General features: G+C 48.9%; 4 protein-coding genes; 1 reads left to right on the plus strand and 3 right to left on the minus strand.

The window, feature by feature from the left end:
- Positions 1-356: 356 nt before the first annotated feature.
- Positions 357-2,653, minus strand: FFUJ_04254 (uncharacterized protein; the record flags this gene model as incomplete). XM_023572482.1 has 3 exons in its annotated part: positions 357-2,111; positions 2,159-2,479; positions 2,531-2,653. 3 exons carry the CDS (start codon positions 2,651-2,653, stop codon positions 357-359), a joined length of 2,199 nt encoding a protein of 732 aa, XP_023426599.1.
- A 973-nt stretch (positions 2,654-3,626) lies between these two features.
- Positions 3,627-5,928, plus strand: FFUJ_04253 (probable NIMA-like protein kinase; the record flags this gene model as incomplete). XM_023572483.1 has 3 exons in its annotated part: positions 3,627-3,666; positions 3,751-4,218; positions 4,277-5,928. The coding sequence occupies 3 exons, from the start codon at positions 3,627-3,629 to the stop codon at positions 5,926-5,928; spliced, it is 2,160 nt and encodes a 719-aa protein (XP_023426600.1).
- A 1,799-nt stretch (positions 5,929-7,727) lies between these two features.
- FFUJ_04252 (uncharacterized protein) lies at positions 7,728-8,267 on the minus strand (the record flags this gene model as incomplete). Its single annotated transcript, XM_023572484.1, has 1 exon — positions 7,728-8,267. The coding sequence occupies one exon, from the start codon at positions 8,265-8,267 to the stop codon at positions 7,728-7,730; it is 540 nt and encodes a 179-aa protein (XP_023426601.1).
- Positions 8,268-22,081: 13,814 nt separating this feature from the next.
- On the minus strand, positions 22,082-23,038 carry FFUJ_04251 (related to putative C2H2 zinc finger protein flbC; the record flags this gene model as incomplete). XM_023572486.1 has 2 exons in its annotated part: positions 22,082-22,794; positions 22,846-23,038. 2 exons carry the CDS (start codon positions 23,036-23,038, stop codon positions 22,082-22,084), a joined length of 906 nt encoding a protein of 301 aa, XP_023426602.1.
- Between the last annotated feature and the right edge of the window lie 4,314 nt (positions 23,039-27,352).

Below are 27,352 nucleotides of genomic sequence, written 5' to 3' on the forward strand. Positions count from 1 at the left end.
TTGGCGTTGGGAGCGCAACATAGAATGCGAAAGCTCTGATGAGTGAGAGGTATGCAATGAGACGTAATGAGTATATAGGCAGTTTTGGGGACAATTCATCAAGATATCCAGTCAACACTAGTCATCCCCGTGAGGTTATGGTCACTTCATGCATGTCGAATATCACCTAAGGTATTGGTGAATAGAACTTGAGGGTGCCATCTTGGTTTCAGATTCAAATTGGGTATTAAGTAATGCAGTATGTCCTTTTCGTCTTAACCAAGAGGTACGCCGCGCCCCTCCCACTATGAGTAAACGCCTGCCCGACTCTCGACTTATTTATCCGTATCAAGGGCGTCAAACCACTGGAAGATATTCTATCCTTCAAGCTGGCTGCCACCTTCTTTTGCTTGGGCCTCGAGAAAAGCCTTTCTCAAGTTAAACCTCTGAAAGCCGTGTTTATTAACAAGCCGGTTGTGGGCTCTCTGAGCGCGCTCCTGTTGAAGTTCTTCGCTATCGTCAGCTGGAGAACGGTGAAAGTCTACGCTCGAAGCAAAGTCCAAGTCCGCATCGTCACGGTCTGTCCAGATACCCTCATGGTGAGAAGGCACCTCGCGTCCTTCGCTAAGATGCTTCATGACTAGAAGGGCCGATTTTCCAGGTGTAAGGGTGGTGCGTTTGAGGGCTTCCACGACAAATTGGCGGGGGTAGCCCATTGATTCATAGCGAGTAATCCATTTCTGAATTTCTTGAGAATTAGACTTCTCTGAGCTCTCAGGCTGGCTTGTCTTGGGAATAGCTTGGGAAGAGTTGAAGGAGGCCGGAAGAGACCGTCGAGCTGTTCGGCTGCTTGGTTGTGGGTTCGGTTTCGCAGAGGAAACAGCTCGTCTGGGAGCGATTTGTTCTGTAAAGCTACTGTCATGACGCCGTCTCATGGGCTGGGTATGTGATTCTCGCTGGCTCTCACGAGAAGATTTCTGCTGGCGATGTTTATTCAGACGCAATGGTATTGGTGTAGTATCCAAAGCTGTATCGTTTGGCAGCGAAACATCCACAGATTGGTGTCGAGTATCCTGCCTGAATGCTGGTCGCGTCCCGAGGTCTTGTGATTCTTCTTGCATCGGGGGAAGGGGTGGAAGGTGCTGCGAAGCTTCGCTTTCACCAATATAACCTAGCCACTGAGAGGTTCTTAGTGCACCAGGAGATGTTTCTTGGGCACGCTGTAGCTTGGGAGCTTCTTCGGCGTCCGGTGTAGATGGTATCTCTATGTCCTTACTGTAGCGTCTTTTCTTAAAGCGCTCCGATGAGGCGAAGGGAGGCTCACCAGCAGTTCGTTTCAAACCTGACGCGGCGACTGGGGGTGAGGATGGTACCTGACTTTGCAGTAAACCGCGCTCTTGGCCGTCCTCGAAGTCGATGTCCTGACCCGGGTCTATGTCAGGAGCTTGATCCTGTGACTCGGGGTTCTGTTCCTCGCTGTTGACTTCGAAACTCTCCATTGTATCGAGGAAGTCCATGAGGTTCTCTTCATAGCAGAGATGTAACTCGTTGATGGTATGCTGATCTGGTTCAACGAAACCAAGGTTTTCCGCGACTCTGTGCCAGTCGGTTAATTGGCTGTCCTGTGATACTGGCGCATCTCGGGTAGCTATCATAAGATCAAACAACTCGATCTTCTTTCCATTGATGTTGAGGCTGCTCTTAATGTCTCTCTCGGTGACTTTGATATACTCATCAAGATCTTGATACCAGTTGTACCTCAGAAGAGCGAGAGCTTCTTCTTCTTCTTCTTCTTGTTCTTCTTCTTGACGGTCTTCTATTGATTTCCGAGGTTTGTTAGCTTCTCTCGGGCCTTGCGATGGCGCTCTCGTAGGTTGAGGTTGTGGTGGTCTGCTAACGGGGCCGGCATCTACCCGATTGTTCACGCGTTGCTCAGGGGCCCTTCGAAGAGCAGCCTTCTGCGGGACTCTGGCAATTGTATTGCGGCCCTCCGCAGTCTTTTCTGGGGTGCTCGCAACGGGGCCGGCTTCTGCAGGCGCAGAGGCTGCCATGGTCTCTAACGCTTTCCTATCCAAGAACTGCAGCTTTTTGAGCCAGCGGTCACGCCAAGATTGTGCCGTGTGTCGAGGATTCTACGCATGTGAGCTTAATTTTCATGGCCTGATTCGCGAAAACTTACAATCTTTTCATACTCGTACCATATCTGGTTTCCTTTGTGCTGCGTTGGATGGCTTAGTGCCCACCTAGTAAGTTTCGCGTCGTCCTCCGCAGTAAACGGTGTCCGTGTTGACTTTTTGGCTTGATTGCTGCCCACCGGTCTTGGCTCGTCTGGATGGCGTCCTATCAGGTATTTGTCCTTTATCTGGATATACCCGTTTTCCACAGAGTCCTTAATAAACTTCCATGAATAGGATCTAGGGGGGGCATCTCTTTTTATGAGATGGTCCGCAATAAGCATATCAGCATGTTTTTCCAGCAGCACGACCTTGCCGCCATTTTGCTATCTTAAAATCAGCGACAGCGCGTGAATGAGTTTACAACTTCAACTTACCGTGATAAGCTCTGTCCAATGTTTTCTGCTCGGTACTCGATGTGACAGCCAAAACTTGAGATCTTTGAAGATGGTGCCGCCCTCCGCACTTTCGACTCCATCGTATGTGATTGCCGGTGGCATTGTGATGAGCAGGCTTTCTCTGGGCTATGAAAGCGATAAGGGCTGGTCACTGTAGATCGCATCAGAGGCTGGGCTAGAGGTGCGCCAACGACTCTGCAGATGTCAATTTTGGCAGCGTGAACCAGCTTAAACCATTTGAAAATTTGATAAATTCATCGTATGATGAGACGCGCCCTCAATTCGGCCAAATTTGGTTACCGCCCGCGGTCTTGATGTTCTTTGGATGCAAGTCGCCCTGATGAAAGCCACGCGCTGAAAGGCAACGCGCGCTCACGTGCCAGTGGCAGTATTCAATTAACCGCGTTTAAGGTTTGCCTAACTGCATAAAATTGAAGCCACTGCAATATGGGTAGATTTGCTATTAAACTATATAGAGTTGCTACAAGTCGAATAGCAATTAAGTTCCGCATTGTGATCAATTTATCTTGCATATGGTTAATTAATTAATTGACCTGATCTATTCTTGTCTGTTTTGTTCGACAGACCTCTCTATAGTATCGTTCTACTCTATGGCTAGACCAGAAAGAGAACGACGTCACCTCTTATCGATAAGAGCTTCCCGGGCTATCCCCGGTTATCGGTAGCTTTGACCTTGGTTGCCATGGTAGCAACGATGGAGTGTTTACTTCCAATCAGAACCGAGGCCGTGGGACGAGTGGCCGGGATTATTTGGGTCTAAGCTACAAGTTGCACGAACAACGCAAAATAGATCCATTCACTTAGCTACTTCAAGCTGGACCTTGCTTTCTTCCTTTTTCCTCCTCTTCCTCTCTCTCCTCTCATCCATCTCTTAAACTTCAAGCTTACTACTACTAACTAAAGCAGGTTGCGTTTGTCTGTTCGTTCTTGTTTCTGCGTCCTTCATCGCATCGCATCGCATCGCATCTGATCTGCATTCACACTTTCACGGCCTAGCGAGAATTTACTTGTTTGCATGGGTTGAGTTTGCTTGTCCACCGTGAATAACTTCATCATGTCTTCCGAGGACAAGTACGAAACGCTGGAGAAGATTGGTGAGTCTATCGAGTTAACAGCACTCGTCTCGATGCGCCGTGCTATCAATTGAGCGGCAACTCTAACTCACCGTCTTCTTCTAGGCCATGGCTCCTTTGGCATTATCCGCAAGGTCCGTCGCAGGACAGACGGCTTCATCATGTGCCGTAAAGAAATCTCATATCTACGCATGTCTCAGAAGGAGCGCGAACAACTTCACGCCGAGTTCCAGATTCTATCGCATCTGCGCCACCCAAACATTGTCGCCTATTACCACCGCGAACACCTCAAAGTTAGCCAGGACTTGCATCTTTACATGGAGTACTGCGGTAATGGCGATCTCGGCCGCGTTATCAAGGACCTCGCACTAAAGGGCCAGCGAGCTCAGGAAAGCTTCGTCTGGAGTATTTTCAGTCAGCTTGTCATGGCACTTTACCGATGTCACTACGGTGTTGACCCTCCAGAAGTTGGCGCCAACGTGCTTGGGTTGACACAGGGAAACGCTGCTGGCGGACCCAAGGTTCCCGCTGGAACAATGACTATTCTACACCGAGATTTGAAACCTGAGAATGGTGAGACCTCGATAGTGGATCCCTTTGTTTACGATATTCGAAACTAACTGTGTTTTAGTTTTCCTTGGCGAGGACAACTCTGTCAAGCTTGGAGACTTTGGTCTATCCAAGATGATCAAGTCCCACGACTTCGCTTCTACCTATGTTGGTACCCCCTTCTACATGTCTCCCGAGATCTGTGCCGCGGAGAAGTACACATTAAAGTCCGATATCTGGTCGTTGGGTTGCATCATCTATGAGCTCTGCGCACGCGAGCCACCCTTCAACGCAAAGACGCATTTTCAGCTTGTACAGAAGATTAAAGAGGGCAAGTTCCCTGCCTTGCCAGATGTTTACTCTCCCGAGCTTTATCAGGTCATCAAGGACTGCCTCCGTGTGAACCCTGATCGCAGACCTGATACTTCTGAGCTCCTTAACCTGCCAGTGGTCAAGCTTATGAGGAAGGAGAAGGAGGTTGTCGACCTCAACAAATCTCTCCGGCTCAGAGAGGATGCTTTGCGTAAGAAGGAAAGGGACCTCAATGAGAGACTTGCCAATATGGAGAGAGAGAAGGACGTTATCCGAGAGGAGCTGGACTCATCGCTACGGAGAGAGTGGGAGGTTAAGGCACGTCTCGAGATTGACCGTCTTGCAAACGCGGAGATCGAGCAGCTCCAAAGTCGCTTCGAAGCCGAGGTTCAGGCACGCGTCGAAGCTGAGCTGCAAAAGAAAACAGTAACATTTTCCGGTTCAAGACCTGAGAGTCGAGAAGATGAGTATGCCTCATCAATGGGCAAGTCGGATTATAAGTCCGACTATCCTCACTCTTCCATTGGTGGCAGCGAGGTCGAGTTCCCCTCCACAACAGATCTCACTGAGTACTCCATCGATAGCCCCGAGGCGCCTCGAGAGACTAAGAAAACAGCTCGCACGCCTTTCAGCCGTGCGCAGACCATGTTCGTCGGTAATCCCGCTGGTACACCAATGGATATCGAGATGAACTCACCAAGCCCTATCGCTATTGCGTCGCTATCTCTTTCTCCTCGTCGCAATGGCAACACCAAGGCTCCTACCACTGCCAATGCAAACATCTTTACCGCCAACGCCAATCGAAATTCCGCCGATTCTCGATGGGATCACCCTCGTGATACCCTGTCTGATTCTGAAGATGAAGACGTCGTCCCATCGCCAACACGGAACATTAAATCTTCGAAGAATCCCTTCACCTCCAAGACACGACCTGTCCTCACTTCTCAGAAGTCGTGCCCTATGAACCGCCTCAAGACCCAACCATCAACATCGGGCTTCGTGTCTAAGCAGATGCCTCCACCTGAGGCTCCGAGGTCGCCTACTCGCCGTCTGAGCAAGATTCCCTCGGCGGCAAACCTCCAGTCCGAGGCCAACAGCCAGGGCTTGACGCGCGCCTCGTCACTCAACAACAAGAAGAACAGCAGCAGCACCGATGATGTTCTGGGCAAGGTTGCTGCTAAGAATAACATTCGAGGCCGAACCCTCGTCGAGCTTCAGCAGGCTCGCGCAGGCGGTCGTCCCATGAGCGCCATCGTGATGCCCAGCACAGGGGAGAACGTCAGCCCCAAGAGGGCATTCCGGGACCGCATCGGAATTGAGCGGAAGTCAAGTGGTGACGAGCCCGTCGCTGTCTGGGATCCGGAACGAGACGAGATGCCCAGTCCTTTCCTGGTCCGACAGCGACGGATCGCCCGGGTGTAGGCCGCCTCCGTGCTAGTCGCATGAAAAGAAGTAATGATGAAGAAAGCCGGCGTGTGGGTGTGGGTTGTGGCTGTGGTTTTTATTTTATTTTTATGCATCAGAGGCGAGCATCATGATATTGCTTTGGAGGGTCTACGCTACCCTAACATACCTCTTTGTCTCTCGTTTTGATTCCCCCTTTCATTTGTCTTACCGCAAGCTGAGAGGGAAACGAGAGACATTCCCGATGGATATCCCCCTCATACGTGAGGGCTTGGAAATGATACATGGAAACACTTATGGGCGTTTTTGGCGCGAGCACAAGGATCATGGCATGCATGGAATGGAATGGGTTGTTACATTTTAAATGCTCTGTTGGTGTGCTTGTTACTTTTAATGGACAAGGATTTTAGCATTGATTGTTGTTATGAGTTGAACGTCTAAACTACTTGCGAAGAATGGTGGGATTGGATCGAATTCGGTTGAGTTGGATTGGGCTGTTCTTGCGTATGTTTATTATTAGACGTTGTAAAAAAGATAATGACACACTCTTCTACACACTTACTAGGCCTCTCGAGCCTCCTCGATCTGGTGAATAGCATTGTCTGGCCCCCAAATCTCGAAGGCCTTCTCATAGGAACGCATCCGCACTTTAGAACTCGGTGAGCATCCAATGAAATGAGGAGCCGTTGGAGTGCAGTATTTTGCAGATAACCCTTGTCTATTCAAGACATACAACGTCATTGGACAATCCATATTATCATGAGAATGGATGTGTACCCAACTTACACCAACTCTACTCCATCGTGAACCCAACTTACAACGCCGTCTCCCCTTCTCGCCTCATTTTCCAGCGCCAATGAAAAAACCAGACAGTTGATATATGCTTTCAATCCAGGTCATAAATCATTTTTTAATCCACCTGTCGAGTCCAGCCTTAATCTTCACACACACGTCAGCAACTATACTACAACCCTTTAGTGTTGGGCATCACTGCGTCTTCCCCATAAACGATGCTTCCACCCGCCTTGCATATGCATCCCCAGAGCTGCACCCCAGAGCCAGTCGTGCAGGTGAGGCGTTCGACAATATGAAAGCACGACTCGAAGTGGTCCATTAAAAAGCACGATGCGGTGAGAGCTCTCGTGATGAGTATAGCCATTGGCAGGGACATCCATGCCTTTTGACATTAGCATCACCTCATGAGAAAACAATCTTCCAAAGATTCCAAGAAACAAAGGTACATGTCGTAGTAAACGTTTGTTATGACAATACAACAATCAACAAGGGGTATTTTTCTCCAAGCACACACTTCAACACCAAATTTGTCTGAGTAAGGTAAGGAGTCCATGCATCTGACACAAATGCCCGAGACACAAACATATATCCAACAATAGGCGCTATTCGATGCCAAAATAGCGCCAAACTGAGCCCAAGAAAAAGCAGATAGACAATAATAGCAACAAAAACATTAAAAAATAGGCCAGGCCGTGAGGCCAATTCCATCTTGCGTAGACGTAGCGCAGCGTGTTGTAGCCGTGAGGCCCATCAATCTTCCAAAATTCCCACGTCCCAGGTTCCCTTCCTGACCTTTAATTCGTCATGGCTATAGACCGAGCCTGAGAGCAAAATGCATTTCGCGATGCAAGGAGCACGGCGGTCCTGTGTAACCCGCGCAGGACTTTGTCTCTTTTTCGAACTCTCCCCTATTTTCTTTTTCGAATCTTTTCTTCTTTTTTAGACTTTTGTTTTACTGTAACAATGTTTTGTAAGTGAGTAATCCCCGACCACACCTTCCCGCCATCTGGTAGGCGGTCTGTTTAGTGCCGTGAACGATGAGAACTGCTGTGACGATGAGAGTGACCATGGCTGCGATGAGAGGAAGAATGGTGCGACGAAGAGTGTCGGTGTCGGCTCGAGCTACCACTACTCTCAAGATCCCGCTCCAGAGTTTCAACTCTTGACCGATAGCCCTTGACAATCTCCTTGATGTGGGCGATACGGTCGAAATCTACCTCGAGCTCATCCAGCTGCTGAAGAATCTCGGTATACCGAGCAATTTCTGCGTCGGCGCCGCCGATGATTCCATCAGCTTCGTCATATTGCAGTTGGGTGAATCGCTGCGCTTCATGGCTCAGGTAATTAATCCGTTGTTCGATACTAGCCATGAGATGATCAAAGTAACGGCCTAAAGCAGAAAGTGAGGAGCTGTCGAGTAGTAGAAGGCCTTGGCTACTGGCGCGACTAGCGGCGCGCGAGCTGCTGGACCCCCCTCCCAGTGCCGCCTGCCCTTGGCGAAGCAGCTGGATCTCCTCGTTGGTGAGCCCTAGCTGGGTGTCCGGAACAGCCTGTGAGGACATGACGGGCAGCAGCTGGAGGGGCTGCTAGCTATGGCGTGGGGAGACCAGGTGAGTCGCAAAGTAGGCGGCTGCGGTTGAGATTTGGGGGGTCAAGTAAAGGTTTCGGTTTTTGGGATCGTCGCAGAAAAGCAAATGGGTTGAGGATGCGGTATGAGCCGCGCAGGTGGGCGAGGAGAGATTCGGTTTGTGTATAAGACCGCTGCGGCAACTCGTGACATGGGCTATGTTGGATGGGAAGAGACTGACGGGCCGATGGCCTGTTGACACGACTGAGTGAAGAATACAGCTTTGGTAATGGCACCAATGGACAAGATACCACGGCGCACAGAATCGACAATGATAGAGAGATATGCGAGGAGGATCGCAGCGACGGCAAGGGTGAGGATGATAGCGGATGCGACGATGCTAGAATGGGCGTGGGGTGTGCTGCGCAGAGCATCATGATATCGCGGCCAATACGATCATGAGCATCATCGGTGGTGTTGAGTCGGTTTTCAGTGGTTTCGGGATGTCAGGTAGTTCGTCTGGAGGCTCCCAGACCTCAGAGCGCCCCGAGAAAAACGAGAGAAGTAAGAGAGAGCGATCGAGGGAGTTGGGTCTCTTTTGGGGAATAGACGGAAGAAGTGTGATTGGAGAATCGGGGGAGGAACCCAAGAAGACGGAATTGGGCTTGAGGTGGAGGGTGGGGGAGATGGACTCGAAGCAACAAAGTACCAGTACGTATCGTTTCGTAAGTAAGGTCGGTCGGTCGAGTAAGGTATGGAGGATGGAAGGCCCGTTTCGGTGAAAGAGGCAGGGATGATTTGACGAGGGGGTTTGCTTGATGATTGCGACCCAAAAGAATGATATTTTCTTTGGTGTGAGGATGCAGTGTGGTGCGCGGTCTGGTACTGCTGCAGAGCGTATGGTGACAAAGTTTGATATCGTTGAAAGTACAATAGTCAGACTGAACCAAGGATGATCATTAGCCTCTATCCTCGGCTGTATGTAAAGAAACGAATCAATTAATTAGGTGATGGTGTTGAATAAAAGAAGAACTAACCTCCACTACCAAAGTTGTAGCGTGATATGGATGGATGAGATAAGATGGGTGGAGGGGAATGGGGTGGATGAGATGGGGAAGGAGGATAATTGAGAGGTGGTTGTGGTTTGCGGTTGCGGTTGCGGTTGCACAATTTGGTTACAATTGCACGTGCAATTGCAATCAATCAATTAATCCAGCCGCGGTCAAGGCAAGGGCGGACAGGTAATACTCTATCACTTTTTATAGTAATATTAAAGTTGATGCCCGATTGACTGATTAATTGATTGCGCTGATAAACAAGTGAGGTAAGGTATGGCAAGGCAAGGCAGGTACCGACAGAGCGGTCACTGATGGAGCTGGGAGCTCTTACAGCCAGCCAGAGATAGCGCGCGCTAATTGGAGCTCCCTGTCAATAAACGACGATCTCAAGAGGTCCAAGAGTCGGCTTTTTTTGCTTCTTCTGCCTTGTCTCTTCTAGTCAACCGGGGAACGACAGATGAGAAAGATGCAAGGCAAACCAGCAAAGTAATTTCTGGTACCAACAGTGAAGTGAACTGGAGGGCCACTGCTGTTTGCTGTATTCAGGCTTGACAGGGTATCATTTAGGCGTGAACCAGGACCAACTCGGCGGCCATGATGCTAGGGGGGGGGAGGGGGCATAAAGGTCGGTGAGAAAGAAACCAAGAACCCACGGTGAAAAAGATCTCGATGGTTATTGATGGTGTCGTACTAGACGAGGAGAATATGAATCAAAGGGGGAGAAAAAAGGAAAAAAGAAAAGAAAGAGAGGAAAGGAGAAAACAAGAGCCAAAGACAAAAAGAAAAGTGTGGCTTCTTTTATCGAGGGCGACTATAAACATGGAAGACGACAACTTCACCCAGATCAGGAGACAGATCATGATACAATACAAGTCCACGGGCAAGAGAAAACATACGACACCCTGATTCTAATTGCCTATTCCATGAGACGGAGATGAATGACCACGCCTGGGAACTCGGGTCATGGGCCGTATATTTCTCACTCGAGACTCTCTATGCTACCTAGGTAGGTAGGTAAGTTAACTCACCTCGGTTCGGCTTCCATGTCGATACTAGACCCAGGCACAACAAATATTAATGATTCCCATATTGGCTTTTTCTTTTCCGTGCCTCTGCTGACCATGACCTACATACAAAGTAGGGTCTATCCCAGTCTCTAACCCATGCTCACCATCACCACCACGAGCCACATTTGGCGGAGGCAGCCACCGCGGGGATCAAAGCTGAGGAGCCCCGAGCACGACATGTACTCCATTGTATTCCATTGTCTGTAACATGCACAAGACACTTGCTGCGATGGCAGGTCAGAGATAAAGTGCATACATGAATTATCGTGACGATCCTCCGCCGACTATCAGCACACACACACACACACACACACACACACACACATACACTAGATATCCCCAGGTACTGCCCAAATTGGTAGGTGTTAATGTCATGCGCACGTGTATCTCCCGTCCGATCAATGCACTCCCTGTTCGTCAGTTATACTTACACCTCCAATGCAGCTCGCGGATTCCTTCTACAACACCAAACCAAGAAGCGTATCAATCGCGATATCAGCCGACGCACGAGCCCAGCGCCTACTGACTCAGCCTGAAACCCTCCCTCATCACACAATAAGTTGATTGTTGCCCATGTCTCATACGTAAGTAAGTAAAGAACCGCAGTCAGTCAGTCAGTCAACTCACTAACTCTGTTCTGTCGATCCGGAAATCGGCAGCCATCTCCCCGAAACACAAACCCCCAATATCAATGGGTGATGACTTGTGGCGCGCGCCAGACGAAACACATCCCTGACTCAGCACTACACATCACAGCACAGCACTACACACCAAAAGGATAAACTACGATAATCATAGGGTTCGTTTGCTCGTCGAGTTCGTCTCAATACGTGTTGCAGTTCGTCTCGCTCTTTACACTGCAGGTCCGGATGCATATTTTCTGCAGATGCGTGTCTGCATCATGCAACTACTGCTGACCTGCAGCACTATTGAGCCTCAACATGACGTCTACAGGTATCAGCAGCATCTCTCACTCACTCACGCACTCACTCGCTCACCCACAGGCTCATCCATTTCATCAACCTCGGAACATTGCCGTTTCTCTGCGCCTCCCCCGCCCTCGCAACAACCTGAACTGCCGCATCTTGTCCTCAGATGATACCCTTTTTTTCTTCCCGGTCCAATTTGCCTGTTCTCTTTTTGCGTTGCATCGAATGGCACGAGGACGGCCAAAGGATCGTGTCAAATGCAGCTTGCCGCTGCAAGTAATACGACCCTTGCTCGTGCTATCATATGTTGTGCGCCGACTTTAAAGACTGGTCCTCGGTCGATCCAGCCATGAGCAAGCCATGCTGTGCTCCCTTAGTAGACTTTTTCCTTCGTACTGGGCAATCATCCGGAGATCCTCTAGGGCGCCATGCTGTGTAACAAACTTCTTCCATCAAATTCGTTTGATGTTAAGAGTCGTACAAGTTTGCTCCATGCTCATACATACAATTGGAGCGCCGGCAAAAACTGTAGTCTCTTTTGACTAATGTCGCCTCCAATTTGACCGAGCTCATCAGAAAATGCTTGTAAGAGTTGTATGTGCTGTTCCACAGGCGCAGTCACTCAGATCTGGCTGAAGTCTTTCCCCTATACGAAGTCTTTCCCCTATATTTACGACAACGTTTCCATCGTCACATAATATGTCGTCTGATCGATGCGGCAGGGTAGGACTGATTCTTTTATCCTAGAAATCGCTGGATTAGTTGTCCGTCTGTGATCTTTGAACCACAGAGCCTGCATCCATCAATATAAATCCCAGTACCTGCCATAGGAAGCTCAGATTTGGACCTTCAATGCCATGAACGATGGTGTTGCCTATGTACTTGTTCTTATTGATTTTTCTTGGATAATTTTATTCCCATCCTAGGTCTATTTCTCACTACCTAGGTATACCTACCAGTGAAAGTTTGAGGTTACCTCTTGCACTCAAGGATGCGATATTCGAACACCGGCTTATCGGGATTGTAGGAGGCGATATCCTTTTGTTCAAAGCGCTTCTCTTACGTTCACTAGGTCTATACCCGTAATACACTGCTAACCTATCCTATCAATCGTAATGTACTAGTCCAATCTCATCTTCAGTGATGCCCATGTTGCTATCATGCCTTGACCTGACCACTGTTGCAATGCTTGTTTGTTCTACTTAAGTCTCTTTACTAGAGTGGAAACATCATTAAGCAAACTTGATGTATCTCGGCGTGTAGAGCTCACATCGAACTATTAGGGGCCGGTGACGGGTGACGCATCAGTATCACAGAACCCCGACCATCAATACTCGCCTCACATACCAGGTAAAATGGCACTGCATAGGATCTATTGTATATATCCCAAGTCTTTCCAGTACTATTTCATTCGATAATGGCGACTCGTCTTCTGTTGAAATTCTGTTTCACTGGGACAGCATAAACCCCTTAATCCGTGTGTTCGGTGATGACGGAGCTCTACAAAAGACTCAAGCAATTACAAGAGATGTGATGCCCATTATTTTCAAGATACTATAGCTAGTTCCTTCAGCACTTGCTACCTTCATGGTCAGTAGATCGTGATGCAACTGGTGTTTATCCTTAACGAAGTCTACCGTCGTCTGTTGAGTTTCAGCGATAGGTGCCCATGAATGCTTGACAATGATGTTAGTGGATTAACCCTATGTATTCCTTGCTATGTCTGATTGCATCAACTCTCTTCGATATCTGAGGTTGATTGACAGGCATAATCCCGCACTTCTCAAATCTGAACTCAAGTCATGTCGGATCAGGTAGCATTAGGTGATATTGCTGAAGCCAAGATTATTCCACCCCTGACACTGACGAGTCAGGAAAAGCTTTCCTTGTGCGGCGATATTTTAAAGCTTCATTTATTGTTTCAGAGCTCATTCATATCGAAACTATTGCAGAACGCTAGAGTATTACCCAACCTTTAAGCTCTTGGATAGGGGAAAAGGCTTTCGTATTGAAGTTTTACAGAAGAAGACGAACGTGTTTGACTACAATTCTATCTTACAAATGTCAATCAACTCTTGAAGATTGAAATTCTAGTTCAATACGATGCTTCTGCATAAGCCCTGAAAGTCTTCACCTTCGCAACTCACCATTGTTTGCTGTCGTCCTCATATGGCCAACTCTTCAGGTGAGATAACAAGATACACGACGTACCATGTGATACATCGAGTTCTATGCTTGGAGAATTGGATAAAACTACAGCAAGTTTATCGTCATGAGACATGTTTGATAGCTAAAGAGTTCTGGCCTGCTGGAGATTTTGGGCCGGCATCGTAGACTGCCTTGACTCTTCACTAGGCAATGGTTCCTCCGAGACGAATATTATACGGCTATATGCGATCATTCCATGATGTCCTATATTTCTTGAGTCTTATATTGTTTTGACGAAGGTGCAGCCTGTTGCAGGCTCAAAAGAACTCAAGGGGATAGTATAGAGACGATGAGCGGGCTGCCAGGAAGACCAAAGCCATTGAATCCAACTATGTAGGTAGTCTAAATATCATGCAATAGCCATATTGTGCTTTTTTGGTCTTTCTATATTGAGATTCATATGGTACAAGCGTCCTGTTCTTTGCAGTGTCTTGACAGTTGAAGCACCATTCCTCATGAGCATTGACTATTTTATATGTTACCACGAGTCATGTGTATCAGCAGCTCTCCTCCCAGGTCATATTAGTTTTCAATATTCTTGTGTCTGTTTACACATCTATCTGGTTTTCTATCACAAAAGAGCTCAACTTTTGCGATGACTAAGACGTACATGAACTGGCTTGCGTCACTTCAGGACTGGCCGTTCTACTCCTGTCTATGGCCAAAATCAGTCAACATTTCCGCTACGTTTGTCATCTCATAGTCATATCTGGTTAATACTCATTTGGAAGGGTCTGGACACATGAGTCGCTGTTCTCTGTATGCTTGGAGCATCTCCGAGCACTTCTTACCCTGGTGTCAGTGTAGAATGTGTTCTTGTTCGATAATTTTCTTACTCAATATTCTCATCCGCAATAAGAAATAGAGACCGTCAGGCCAGAAAAATCTAGAACAAAGTCGACTGTCGCTATCCAAAAATTCGTCGCCAAGGAAGTCAATCCAATTGTTCGCCCCTTTCGACGTCATCGTTTAGGGTAGCTCGTACCATTAGGGCGACAACTTCTAAGGCCATATTATCAATTGTCCCTGTAGGAAGAACTTCTCCTAACGTCATGATAAAGCACAGCCTTTTCCATTTGCAGTAGAATTGATCTTGTCTGTGTCACGGCAATTGCCGGTAGCTGGTATGCGAGTGACATGCCGCCGGGTGAACTAACCCACCGCGATAGCCTCAACTCATGACTTGAAGCTGTCATTCCGAGATGCAAGGAGAAAGCATAGCGCTCTAGCTGAAGACCCTGCAGCGGGGTCGGAGTCTCCGGTAATAATTAAGAATTGACATCTTATCCACACCGCGACTCTGACAAGCTGACACTGAATCAGTAGCGTTCAGGTGAAGGACATGTTAAGAATCACCTCGACAACGTTGTGTAACCATCATACATCGCTAACTGTCTCTGATACACTATAGAAAACTCCTTGCATCTGCCACTGGCCTTGCTGCAGCTAAAATGCTCTATCACAGACAATCTGCAGGCCGCATACCAGCTAGGAGCGGCCGTCAGCTCGAAGAGTCAAGACAGTACCCCGGCATGTATCGATAATGATATCCAATAGCAGCCTCACAATGTCAATCCACTCATTCAGGGACGGGGAACTATCGATAATAGTAACTTGAGTCCATGACGAAGGCTGGTGATTCCGTATAGAGCCTCTGTCCGACTGTCGTCTAAACATTTGGAGTGAAGACGAAGAAGGTGAAACAGGTTTCAACTCGAAACCATGGAGAATCAGTTTCGTTAGAACTCGAAAGGAAGAATGCAACAGAGACAGTGAAATCGGTAGTTTTCCCAATATTGAATGTCTCCGTGTTGTAAAAAAAACAAAACAAAAAACAGGGAGACAGTGTGGTAAGGTAAGGATTCTCCACAACTGTCTGTGTCTCCCGCAAAATGAAACAAAACATTCCCTTCAGCAACCTCACCAAAAAGCAAAATATTCGCCGAACAATAAGACATTTTACTCAATCCCAGTCCGTGCTTTGAGTTGAGGCTTGTTCCGCGTACAGATTCTGCGCATCCGCGTGCAAGCATCAGTGTAAGGGTTCGGTCCAGGCGACGATCACTGCAAGCACATAGAGTTTGTAGAGAGTCAGTCGCCAGTGTCAGTGTAAGGTAAAGGATGGATCTGTCATGTCTAGGACAGAGTGACATCGCGTGGTCTCTTCCCCTTCGGGCTTTCTTGCTTTTGAAGCGAAGTGCGCTTGGCCACAGCCTGGCCCCTGCTCCCGAGACCTGAGACGCTCCGGCGTGGGCCCCCTTTGAGCCAGGGCTTAGTGTTTCTACCGGCCGGTACGGTTCTGTATTTGCTTTTTTGGGTCACGGGCTGTGCGTGGAATCTGCTTATGTGAAGATGATAAAGCTTGTCTAGTTGTACTGTCCACGTATAGACTCGGTGTGCGGCTGTTGGCTTTTAGTACCATAACATGATCTTTTGGCTCTTCGCTTGGGGTATAGTATGATGAACTATGATTGACAGAAATGAAGATCCATCAATAGGGTCGCAGCATGCTAAATTAAGTGCTGGGGAATCGCAGTTTATTTGTGAGCCCTTGGAAACCTTGTTGTTTAGTCCTGATTCAAACACCGACAACAGGGAACCGAAGCTGACGATGTTCGGCCTCAGGCTCAGGATCAGGCTCAGGCAGGTTCAGATTCCATAGCCTTTCAGCTGACCTGGCCTGACCTCCCTCGATTCCCGAAGTCGATCCCGTTTTCACCAAGGCCCAAGTTGGCAATGTGTCCGATGTATAGTTGAGTGATTTGTGAGATGTTTCTCGGTTCTCCCTCAACCCAGTAAGGAGTGTGATATCAAACTCTCGTTTAGATGGCTTGCGACGCAGTGGCTGGCTATACTAAGCTTGGCTCAGTTGACTTTTACGACGAGGTGACATGGTCTGAGACGAGAAATGACGAACGACTGCTCACGAGCTTGGCAATGACCCTGTTCTGTTTGATGAGGACGTCTTACAAGTGGGATAACATCGTGAAAGTAAGTTTCTGTGCCTCTCTCTCCCGAGTCAGTCTGCCGCAGAAAGTTGGCAAGCTGCCTGGTCAGGTTGAATCTGGCAAGACGTTAGATGATACTCGGCTAGGCGGCAAAAGCAAATAGGGATCACGGAAAAGCAGTTGCTTCCAGTAAAGCCTGGCTCTAAGTTGACAGGCACCGGGCGCCGCGGGTTCTAGCGGAGCTTAACCTTTTGCATGATAGGGCACTGCAGTATTAGCAGCAGCGTTAACATCAGTCAGGCTGCGTGTGTACATAGATGTAAGTGCAGCATGGCAGGATAGGAACCCTCGTGGAACAGGGTCTCTGTCGATCAATATCCTTGATTGACAGAAGGGATGAATTCTCAATCCTCCTCCTGAGTGGACACAGTGGATGTCAATATGGCCGACGGCACAGCCATGAGAGGAAAGGACTGCGGCAAACTCCGCAGTCATACTCCATACTCCATGCCATGACCATGGTCAATATTGATACCCCGTTGCACTCACTGCGTTGACATGCCACCCTCGATGCCTCAGCTGTGATCTCGGAGTGTTTGAGGTGCGGGATGGATCGAGGATTTGGGTCAAGAACGGAGAGGAGGGAGTGACTTGGCCCTGCGGTGACGAGTGTGATTCGGTGACCCCTATGCTTTCACGGCCCGACATGCCATATCGTTTCCAAGAGGATGGATGGGTAGATCTCCCATGCGTAACAGGGAACATGACCTTGTGTCGCATCTTCATGAGGTGCCCACAGCCTTGCAGACGATCCAAGCATGAGGGGGTTGTTGTTCACCAAACTCAGTTATTGATGTTGAGATACTATAGCATGTAGATGCAAGTTGGATTCTTATGTGCACCGTTATTGTGATGAGGCCATCAGTGGCGGTCTCACTGCAACCACTGCAACCACTCCAAGGTGATATGACAGTTACAAAAGGCGAAGCGGACTTGCTGGACATGCAATGCATGCGCCGTTGGTCTCTCAAGACGATGCCATTATGTCATGCAAAGACGGTGAAGAGCAGATGTAACGGTTTCCTGACTCGAAGCGAAACCCAGGAACTCCCTGGTTGGTACCCGCCGTTGCAGTGCCATCGCGGGTGGGCAATGGAGCGATTGTCTTCCTGCAGCACTCCGTACTATCTCTGTCTCTTTTTGCCGCCAAGGGGCCGCAAGATGAGACGCAACAAGTGAAATCACATTATCAGTGGAAGATCTCAGGGGGGCGAAAAACGAAAAGACACAGACACAGAGACAGGAGAGGCAAGACTCAGAACGGAGTATCAATCAAGTTTGGGAACAGCCCGGCAGTTGAGCAGAGTTGGCCCCTGCGTAAGCAAGCGAGAGCGTTGTGATGACGACGATACATCTGGCATGGTTTGCATTGGATAGTTCTCGATGTGAGTGGGATCGTGTGAGGTTGGAGATGGAGAATGATAGATTACACAGGACGGACTAACATCGGCAAACCTGACAGACTCTGTCTAGGTATGGACGGTAATGATATGCCTTTTTTCACCTCCTGCTTTTAGCAACAAAGTTTAAGACACGAGTTAGCCGAAGAGATTGAAAATGGATCAATTCGATGTGATGTGATGCGATACGATGCAATACGATAGATGACAAGGTAGGGATAGCCCGTCCATATGTCGTCCGGACTATAGACTGTAGAAAGCGTAGAAGCGTCAGGTCATGATTGCAAAGAGGCTACTGAAGAATTAAATTGCGATATCAGAACCCATCAGTAATAATAATCAAAGCAAAGACCATAAACAAACACGGACAGCATCACGAGTCTGGAATCTTGGGGAGTTTCAACAGGCTTGATCCTGATAATACCTCGTGCTATTACAATGGATGTCATCCATGCCCTGGCTCCTTTGCCCGTTTTTGGAACCAGGCTAAGGTACGGCAGTGAAGGAAGAGGGAGGGGTGCGCATGCTCGTAGCGTGCCCTCTCAGTGTCTGTGTGATTCCAGGGTAGAACCCCTGCTGGAAGATCCCCGCCCCGCGCCGCCGGGCCACACACCCCCTGTGACGGGCGTTTGGTTGCTGCTGTCCCCCCTGGGGTTTAGCGCGAGGGCGCTAAGATGAAGATGCAGACAGCCAGACACCCTGGAAGCGCTTTCGGAGCCGGGGGTAGACGCACATACATAGCAGCGAATCGGAGGTGTGCGGATATCATCAAACGTCTGGGCGTCACGGAATCCTCACCCTCGGGAACTCTTAACAATGAACCATCCATCGATGAGGTGGTACTGGGCTGTCGGTAAGGTTAGTAGGCAGGCTGTGGTGATCCAGGGAATTTTATATGGATGCCTAGCTGATATCTGGAAATACCCATGCGATACATCTTATACTACTGTGTCGTCCCACGTATATCCCGTACCTCCCTGGTATATGTCCTCGATTAATTCTGAGCCCATCTCCAAACAATAGATCTCATCCATCCCATTGCTATGGTCCTCTAGCAAGCATCACCCCGGGAACAAGACCATGTCTTGCGATCATTTTCCCCCTTCCAAACGATCCGACGTCTTTCTTTCTTTCTTCTTTCCTTTCCTTTTCTCTTCCTGCGCCCGCCCGCCCGTTATTTTTTAACCGTCACATATGGATCCAGAAGTTCCCCGCTCAAGGGGGGGGGAACGTGGCCCTGATGGGATCCCCCTTGAATGAATGAATGACTGAATGAAGCTGATAACACCGCTTCTTTGAGCTGGACCACAGTCAAAGCGTAGAAGCATGAAAGAAGAAAATGTCCGAGGTTCTCTGTGATTTCCTTTTTGAAAGTTCGTGGACGTGCTTGGGCTCATGCAATTACGGGTTTCCCGTCGCATTGTCAATCTGAAGCGTTGAAGATTGTCTGTGACACGACACGTGCGTGTGCGCATTGAAGCCCAAAACAAAGCTTTGAGGCTATCGCAAGGTCAGCCGAAAAGGAATTAATCACTTCAGCCTCCCCCAGCCGAGCCCGTGGACTAAACTCTAGCCTGATCAAATTCCCGTGCTAAAGAGACAGCATCATCCGGTGTCATGGTCCTGCTTCTGGTCTGTGCCGTTTTCCTGGCTGACTGCGACATCCCTTCAATTCACTGACCTCCGGCTCTCACACGCACTAACTGATTAGTATCTTTTCTACCTCAAGCCTCAAGGTACTTTACTTTAGTGATGGGACAGGAAAGAAAACCATGGACTAGACTAACGGATCTGCACCATGCTTTGTTAGGAATCCTCCTCGTGGCCGTGGCCCCTTGATTAAATCCAATCCAATTCAATTCAATTCAACTCCCCCAGCCAGCCCAGCCCAGCCCAGCCCAGCCCAGCTCGAGCCCCGAGGTCAATCTCGAGTTATTTCCTCCGATGCTAGTCAATCAGTATCACCCGTTTGTCTCAGGCGAGATGGCCTATCGCATTGTGTCCGAGGTAACACTACGGAGGGTAAGGAACAGTAGCTTATTTGTTTTTTCCTCCCACTGAAGATCGCCATTAATTGTGCATGACTATACCCTTTTTCGGTTACATTCACAATTGCAACTTTGCAAACATACATACAGAGCATGCACTGTATGTACAGGATGTGCAGCGAGGCATTCAATGCTGCTCATTTCGCACATTTGCAATGTTCTTTATGCTGCAATGTTGAGTAGTCACGTACTAATAATAATTACCGAGCACCGCACAGAAAAAGAATGGATGTGGAAGTCGATCATTCAAGCCCTTGTCCCAGTCCATCAAATACCTTGCCCTTGCCCCTGTCACAACTCACCAAGACCAAGACCAAGTCAGCCAACAATCAGTTTCTCCCAAGTAGGTTGAATTAATAAGTCAACTCTCACACACAGACCATGAAAAGACACGAGGCAGGCGGAGTAACAACCCGAACCGGTCCGCCCAGCCTTGACATTTGAGCAGCAACAGCAACAGCAACAGTTGCAGAAGCAGCAGAAGGTGAGGGATCCCCAGGTTTAGCATACCCCTACCTTTCCTTTCCCTTCCTTAGGTAGGTAGGTACCTGAGCTGCCCTACCCCTACCCTACCTAAGGTAGGCATTGCATTCCTCTTTTGGGTGCTTCTTCTCTCCAAGTCATATTTGCGCCGACACATCCCCCGATGACTTCCTTCCATTCTTGTCCAAGCTACCCAACTTGTCATCAATGACAAAGGGACCCGATCCCTCGGGGCAGGCACCTTTTATTTTCGCTCTGTAGTTACCCAGATATTACAGGCTCTTGTTAGATGATGTCGCAGTAGACAATTCCATTTCTTTTTCAAAAACGTCGTATAATCGTCTTGCACGAGTCAACGACGTCACTTCGCTCAACAGGATGGATCCCTCTGAGACCCGTTCATGCTTCCAAGGTCCTTGGAAATGGAGTTATTGATCGATTGAATGAATGAATGAACGACCAAGAATGCACTGAATAGGTATTGTCATTCATTCATTCATTCATTCATTCATTCATTAGCTGATGTTACAGTTGCAGTTGCAGGGAGATCTTCTCGTCATCACTGCAGCGGTCAAACCCTTCTCAGACCAATCAAGATCCACTCATCTCGTGGTGTCTCACCCGCAAAAGCAAAGCAACAATCAGCAGCATAACTATGGCAGTGCTACCTTTGAACTTGCAGCCAACAAACAGACAGCAATAGCCACAGTAACATTAATGATAACAACAACGATAATGATAATAACACATGCTCAAATTTAACCGTTGCCTGTCATGCCATGTCCTGTCTGTCCTTCCTTCTTTTGTCTGGTCGCCTCATCCATGTCTATCAGCCGATTCCATCTTTGATGGTCCAAGCTGCGCACTCCTCACCTTCTAGTATCATAGTTCTCCCCGTTTCGGCCACTTCTCCTAACATCCCTATTGGTCGGCGTACGTGGACATCGGTAGAGCATTAGACCGAGTTAATTTACTCCGTTGCTACATAGTCCTTCGCTTTTCATGTCTGCATGACTCCAGATTCACATCTTCATCTCGGGCAACGATTGTGCTTTGATCTTGTAATATTTTGATATTCATGGCCCCATAGCCTCCCTGGTCTTGCCTCAGGTGTATCGTATCAACCTCTCGCTATCTCCATCAACTCTCATCAGTCGATCTCTTCGCGTGCCGATAAAAGAACATACAGTAGTAAACTAAACGCCGTGCACGATGCTTCGCTAGGTTCTCAAGCCAGTTTCCACCTCTGCGCCGTCTAAAATGACCATAGCTGCCTCCCAAGAAAGTAACAGACAGTATCCGCCAAATGAATACAATAATAAAATAACACAATACACCAGACTTCCAGTAATACAGACCAGCGTCGAGAAGAGAATGTAGCTTTTCCTCCCTCCGACTTTTCCCCAGTTGACCGCGACGCCAAGCCCGGCAATCCTTAGACATGGGTCTACCCAGGATTTCCATCCCAATAACAAGTGAAAGAGACCGGAACCATCCATCCAGGTCTTGTTGTAACAATGCTCGTTCCGTGAGGCATAATCATCTCGAGCTTTCTTCAGCATTCATCCCTCTTCGTAGAACCATCTCGTCGTCCAACACGTATATCCCTCAACCCCGAATCACAGATCCATTAAATTCGAAGCTGTGGCAGCCCCTCTCATGACGTTTCATGTTGCTGCGTACGCTGAAAGCCTTGCCACATCCAGCATGAGGACATTTGAAGGGCTTCTCTCCCGTATGCGAGTGACTGTGGATTCGTAGACTGCTGGGCCTGCTAAAGGCTTTGTTGCAAGTCGGGCAAATATACCGATCCTGGCTTTGCGGGAATGCAGCCGCTCCAGTTGGGTTGAGATAGTGATGGTGCTGCCACGGGTTAGCTCCCGAAGGAGCAGGTGCCGGCATGCTCACTGGTGGGGGATAAGCTTGTGGGAGAGGGCGCTGGTAGTAAGGGTTCATCTCTTGAGACTGAGCGGCAGAAGGCACCGGCGCCGTCTGGTAGTAAGCGCCCACTGGTGCTGGGTTGGCGTATACCGTGGGGTGAGCTTGCTGAGGATAAGGAGCCGTTGCTGGAGGTGTTGCTCGAGGAATAGCTGGTACTGATGCCTGACGCTGTGCATCGGCTTCTAGAGGTGGTGTGGTCTCGTAATAGTATGGTCTTGGTGCTGAGCCTGCATACGCCTGGTTGGATGATTTCCTTGTGGGGGAGCTGTAGCCTTCGAAAGATGCATCTGTGCTCATAGGTGGTGTAGGGGGAAGCCCACGGTGCGATGACTTAGCCCATTCAGATCCAGCTCGGCTATGGCCATGTGAAGGTGGAGGAACTATGAAATTGTGAGCGAGCCGCCCTCGTGGTCATCATGAAGACTACATACCTTCAAAGCGAGGAGAATGCTGCCGTGAAGTTGGAGAGGACTCACTCGTGGGTGAGCCGGCATCGGCCAAACCCAAGAGGTTCGAGATTGAGGGTAGAGAGCACTTTTGTTCCTCCATTGGGGGCGAAGGAGGTTGATACTGGTCGCGTCGAGTAAAAAAGGGCGTTTCTTGTTGATTGTATTGGTTAGGCATGAAAGATCCAGCTGCTGTATGCATTTGCGGGCGGTCTCGGGATTAATCAGGATTTGCTAGTAGAAGCAATCGAAGCAGAAGCAGTCAAGTCAAGTAACCAGTATTAAGGCAGTATCGTGTCTGATAAATATCGGTGATGTTATGGGTGGGAAATGGAAAGGCACTGGCAAATATTAATGATGAGCCTTTTGTACTGCCAAAGTCGTATTCGATGAAGAGTTCTTAGAAGCTCATGCTAGATGCGAAATAGTCGGGGACTTGGGAACTTAAGTAAGTCCTTGGTGTGGGAAAAGGAACCTGTCAAAGGGTGGAGGAGACCCGTCTATCAGATCTGAGGACCGTAGACTTGTTTTGATGCGCCTACGCCCCCTCCAAAAGGGCCTTCCAAGCGCAGCTGTCACAAAATTGGGAGTGGAGCCCTACTGGTGCTCAAATCCTGGGACTCGAGGGAAATCGTTGGCAACTGGACAGGGTCACAAAGGAGACGATAGGCAAGGGCAAGGGCTGAAGGATGCTGACGGGAGGTTCCCTGATGCCGCTCGATGGGTCTAACCTCTTGAGTTTGTGTTGAGCATCTGCCCCGGCAGTGACGTCCCCACTCACGAAGGAGATGTTGTGACGACTCTGATGGTGATCTTGAGCAAGGGAGGGGCGGTTTGCATGTCTGTCTTGGGTCAAGAGGGAGTGTGTTGGGTGTGGGATACCGAGGTACATACATGCACACGCATCTCTAAGTTAGCGCTCGGCGTATGGGTGTGAGTGAGATCCACGAGTGTGTGTGCTAGAATGCTTGGCCATGCGCCAGGATATCCGTGATCGCCCCGTGGTCAAACGGTCGATAGGCCGGCTGGTAGTGGTACGTACAGCACCACCTGTATCAGTATCAGTCACTGTAAATCGCTATCCCTGCCCTGCTCCCTAAGCATGGCTTTCGTGGGGTCTCATTTGCCTGTGTCGATGCCATCGAAGACATGTCCCCTGGCTCTAACGACCGTGCCCTTTCCCGCTCCTAAACCTCTGCCTGCCCTCAGGCTCACTCACACTCATCTCAATGGATCGTGCATTAAGTTCGCCGAACAAGGCGGTAGTGACCTTAGCCCCAAATCAACCAAAAGATGTTCTCCGGCGCCGGGAGTTCCACGCGCCCGGCCGAGATAGGGCGTCCACCTAACCTGGAACCTTGAGCCAAGCGTGCCATCCCGGCCGCCGCGCTGCATCGAGTTCCGGACCACCATTTCCTTATTCGGTGCCAGAACCGTTCCTAGTGCTCAACTCTCGTTCCATCCTGGTTTCGTCTCTGTGGCCTGCATATGTGTGTACATACTCTACAAGCCTCTGAAGCTTCCAATAGCTTACCCCAGAGCTGATCCGACGCCTGCTCTCGAGTTTGATGCACAAGCGATGAGACGAGATCGGTCCAAATAATTATTTTGTTACAACGCAAGGCGACCTCTTGCCTGTCCATGACGAAATCTTTAGATGCTGAACTTTAGACCGTATCCGAGGCTTCTGAATTCTATGCGTGATCTGCTCACATTTTCGTAAGGTGCCGGTTCAAGGCTCGATTGCCAAAATGCTGCATTCATTCCACCTGCTCATTGGTTTTTACGCCGAACCGTTTCAACCCGTTGCAGAAAACCTCCTTCCACGTAGTTAGTTTGTGCTGGCCACATTCTCTACTAACGATGTGAAAATAGGAATTGGACACTAGGCTCAGTGAAGAGAATAAGCTTGTGTTTTCATGTTGGGCTTAGGCACTTCCTAGCTCTGGCACCAAGTTCATATGATTTGCGCGACAACGAGCAGCGGCGTACCGGCAGTGCAATGATGTCGTCGTATTGGTGCGACTGGTGTTCGTTCGGGCATCAGCCACGCTCCCGGCGACCTTTTCGTTTTCACCTGTGTCGTCACTGGCTAAGCAGGCTAATTTGGATGATCGTCGTTTTAGCGGGCGCCTCCCCTTCCTCGCTTACACTGGCGGGATTTCTTGGCGTAGGGTTCAGGAGGTGGGTGTGCAGTTTGCCAGTGATCGACCAAGCTTCTTCATGAGGAGGGACAGGGGCATGAAGCCAAGCGTTCGGTGCCCTGCCCCGTCCGGTTGACTTCTCCAAGCAATTGGTTCGAAGCAACCAACAATCAAGCTTCCCAGCTCGCGAGTCATGAGAGTAGTATCGTGCGAGGTCCCTACAAGCACACATAGTAACGCAGTGCGTATCCAATCCCTGACTCTAGAAAGCTGGCTTTGTCAAGTGTTTCAGCTGGATTCTAAACCTTGGGCCATCAACAGACAGACCTGCCGCTATGAAAAATATCGGCTCGGGTTGTGGGCGACAAATGTTTTCTCCAAGGGTGAGCACATCTAGGCTTGGCAAATGATGTTGAGACAAAACAGGACAAGCCATCCAGGACGGCGCGTGTCAAACTTTAAGCGACAACACGTGCCAAGTCCCTTTTGATTGCTTTTTGCCATGCGATAGTAGCCACGCTTCCGTCAGCCACAGCTGTATCGAGTCATAACTGTATGATGAAGCTTTCATACCAAAATAAACCCTCACGCATTCGTCCGCAGCTCCGTTTAAGAGTGTCACCGAGGTTATTGTTTAGAAACAAACGTGTTCCTACCAAGCTGGTTGCTGAACTGCAGGGACATTCAAAGGGCTGGGCTCGTGAATCCTCATATACCTTTCTCGTATTGGTCCTGTTACGATACAACCCTAGGATGAAATGCGTGATGTGATATGCGTGGTGATATTGGTTTGCGTCCTATTCGTTATCCTCGATCGCTTTGCTTCGTCCCTTAGTAGTCAGAGAGAATCTATGTCAGGTTTGTACATATGTAGTCGTCCGGGAATCCCAGAACCCGATGGACGATAGTTTGTTAAGATATGCTGATCTTGGCTGCCCAGGGATCTGCATAACTTTTCTGTCAGTTACTTGGCCGATGAAACGGATATGTGATGGCCCCCCCTAAGCGCATGAAGACCCTGTCGACGTCATCGTTAGCCTTCGCAGTGTCGGATCTTTATTAGTATACCGAACTCAGATTATAACAACACTTGTCTGCACAGCGACGGCAATTCTGAGGCACAGTCGGCTTAGCCGTCAGTGGTCTGTGTGGGATGTGGGATGGCCCAATGATCAGCGGGGTGTTGTCTGCTAACTTTGGATTCTCCAGATGAAGTGCACGAACTTGTAATGGCGTGTGGAGTTCTTTCTAACTTCCAGGCGGCGGATACTGCATGACCCAAAGCTTCAAATAGATGTTTGAACAGACATATATTCTCAGAGGCAGCAGCTACGATTGCATACAAACAGATATTCAACGATAACTGCGGTGTTGGCGTAACTTAGACAGTGACGTAACAGCTGAAACATAATTTTGTTACTGATATGGTCGGTTTAGAAGCAGCCACAAGCCGATCTAGTTTCTGGGTGGTGAGCAGATGATCGCGACAGAAGGTTGTCGAAAGTCACATAGCGTGTCTGCCAGCGGAAGAACATGACAACGGGCTCACCGGACTAAGTATCTGGGATCTATGTCAACACGTTCGCGGTTAGCCTTGTCTTGCATCGAAACACTACCGAGTGGGAGTAATGTCAATGAATCCACCTTGATCCTTATTTCAAGGAGAATTAGTAGGTTAATCGGCCAAAGACCAGAACAACCGCTGTAGGGACTAGAAAGGGGCTTTGGGGGCGCATTCGGCATTTGCTTGGTGAGCCCAAGGGAGCTATTAATCGACGGGTAGCATGAGCAGACCAGCCCATTAGTTTCACATGAACGTGCACAGGACACACGGATTACGTATATACCGAAATTAGGCTGGGTACCAGCCGACCGGCAAGCAAAGCGGGATGATGAAGTTGGTGGAATCTGGTTCGATTGTGGGAGACTTGATTGGTGAGACGCTAGCCAAGGTTGCCAGGGTCACTTCCAGAACTCGTCGATAGGAGAACAAGGTTTTTGGCTTGAAGAAAATCTGTCGATCGGTCAATTCAGCTCACTGCCCTGCCGAGAGATGCTAGGTTCAAGAGAGTCAATGTTGGCGACAGAGAAAAGAGTTCAATTTGGGGAGGACTGTCGGGAGGAGAAGGGAAAAGTGATTGATTACCTCAGCCTGAGACACGGGTATTAGCTGATGTGATTGTGAGATGTGATGCAACGCAATGCAAGGGAGTTTATTAGCATCGGATCGGATTGTAGAAGGTGCACGGTGAGGAAAGGGTATTGAATCATGGAAATGCATTGGACAGTCGGTTCTTTCCCATTATCATCAACACCACCACCGCCCAAAAGAGATGCTTGCAGAAATG

The sequence above is a fragment of the Fusarium fujikuroi genome, chromosome FFUJ_chr02, assembly GCF_900079805.1.
Source record: "Fusarium fujikuroi IMI 58289 draft genome, chromosome FFUJ_chr02".
In the NCBI taxonomy this organism is placed as follows: domain Eukaryota; kingdom Fungi; phylum Ascomycota; class Sordariomycetes; order Hypocreales; family Nectriaceae; genus Fusarium; species Fusarium fujikuroi.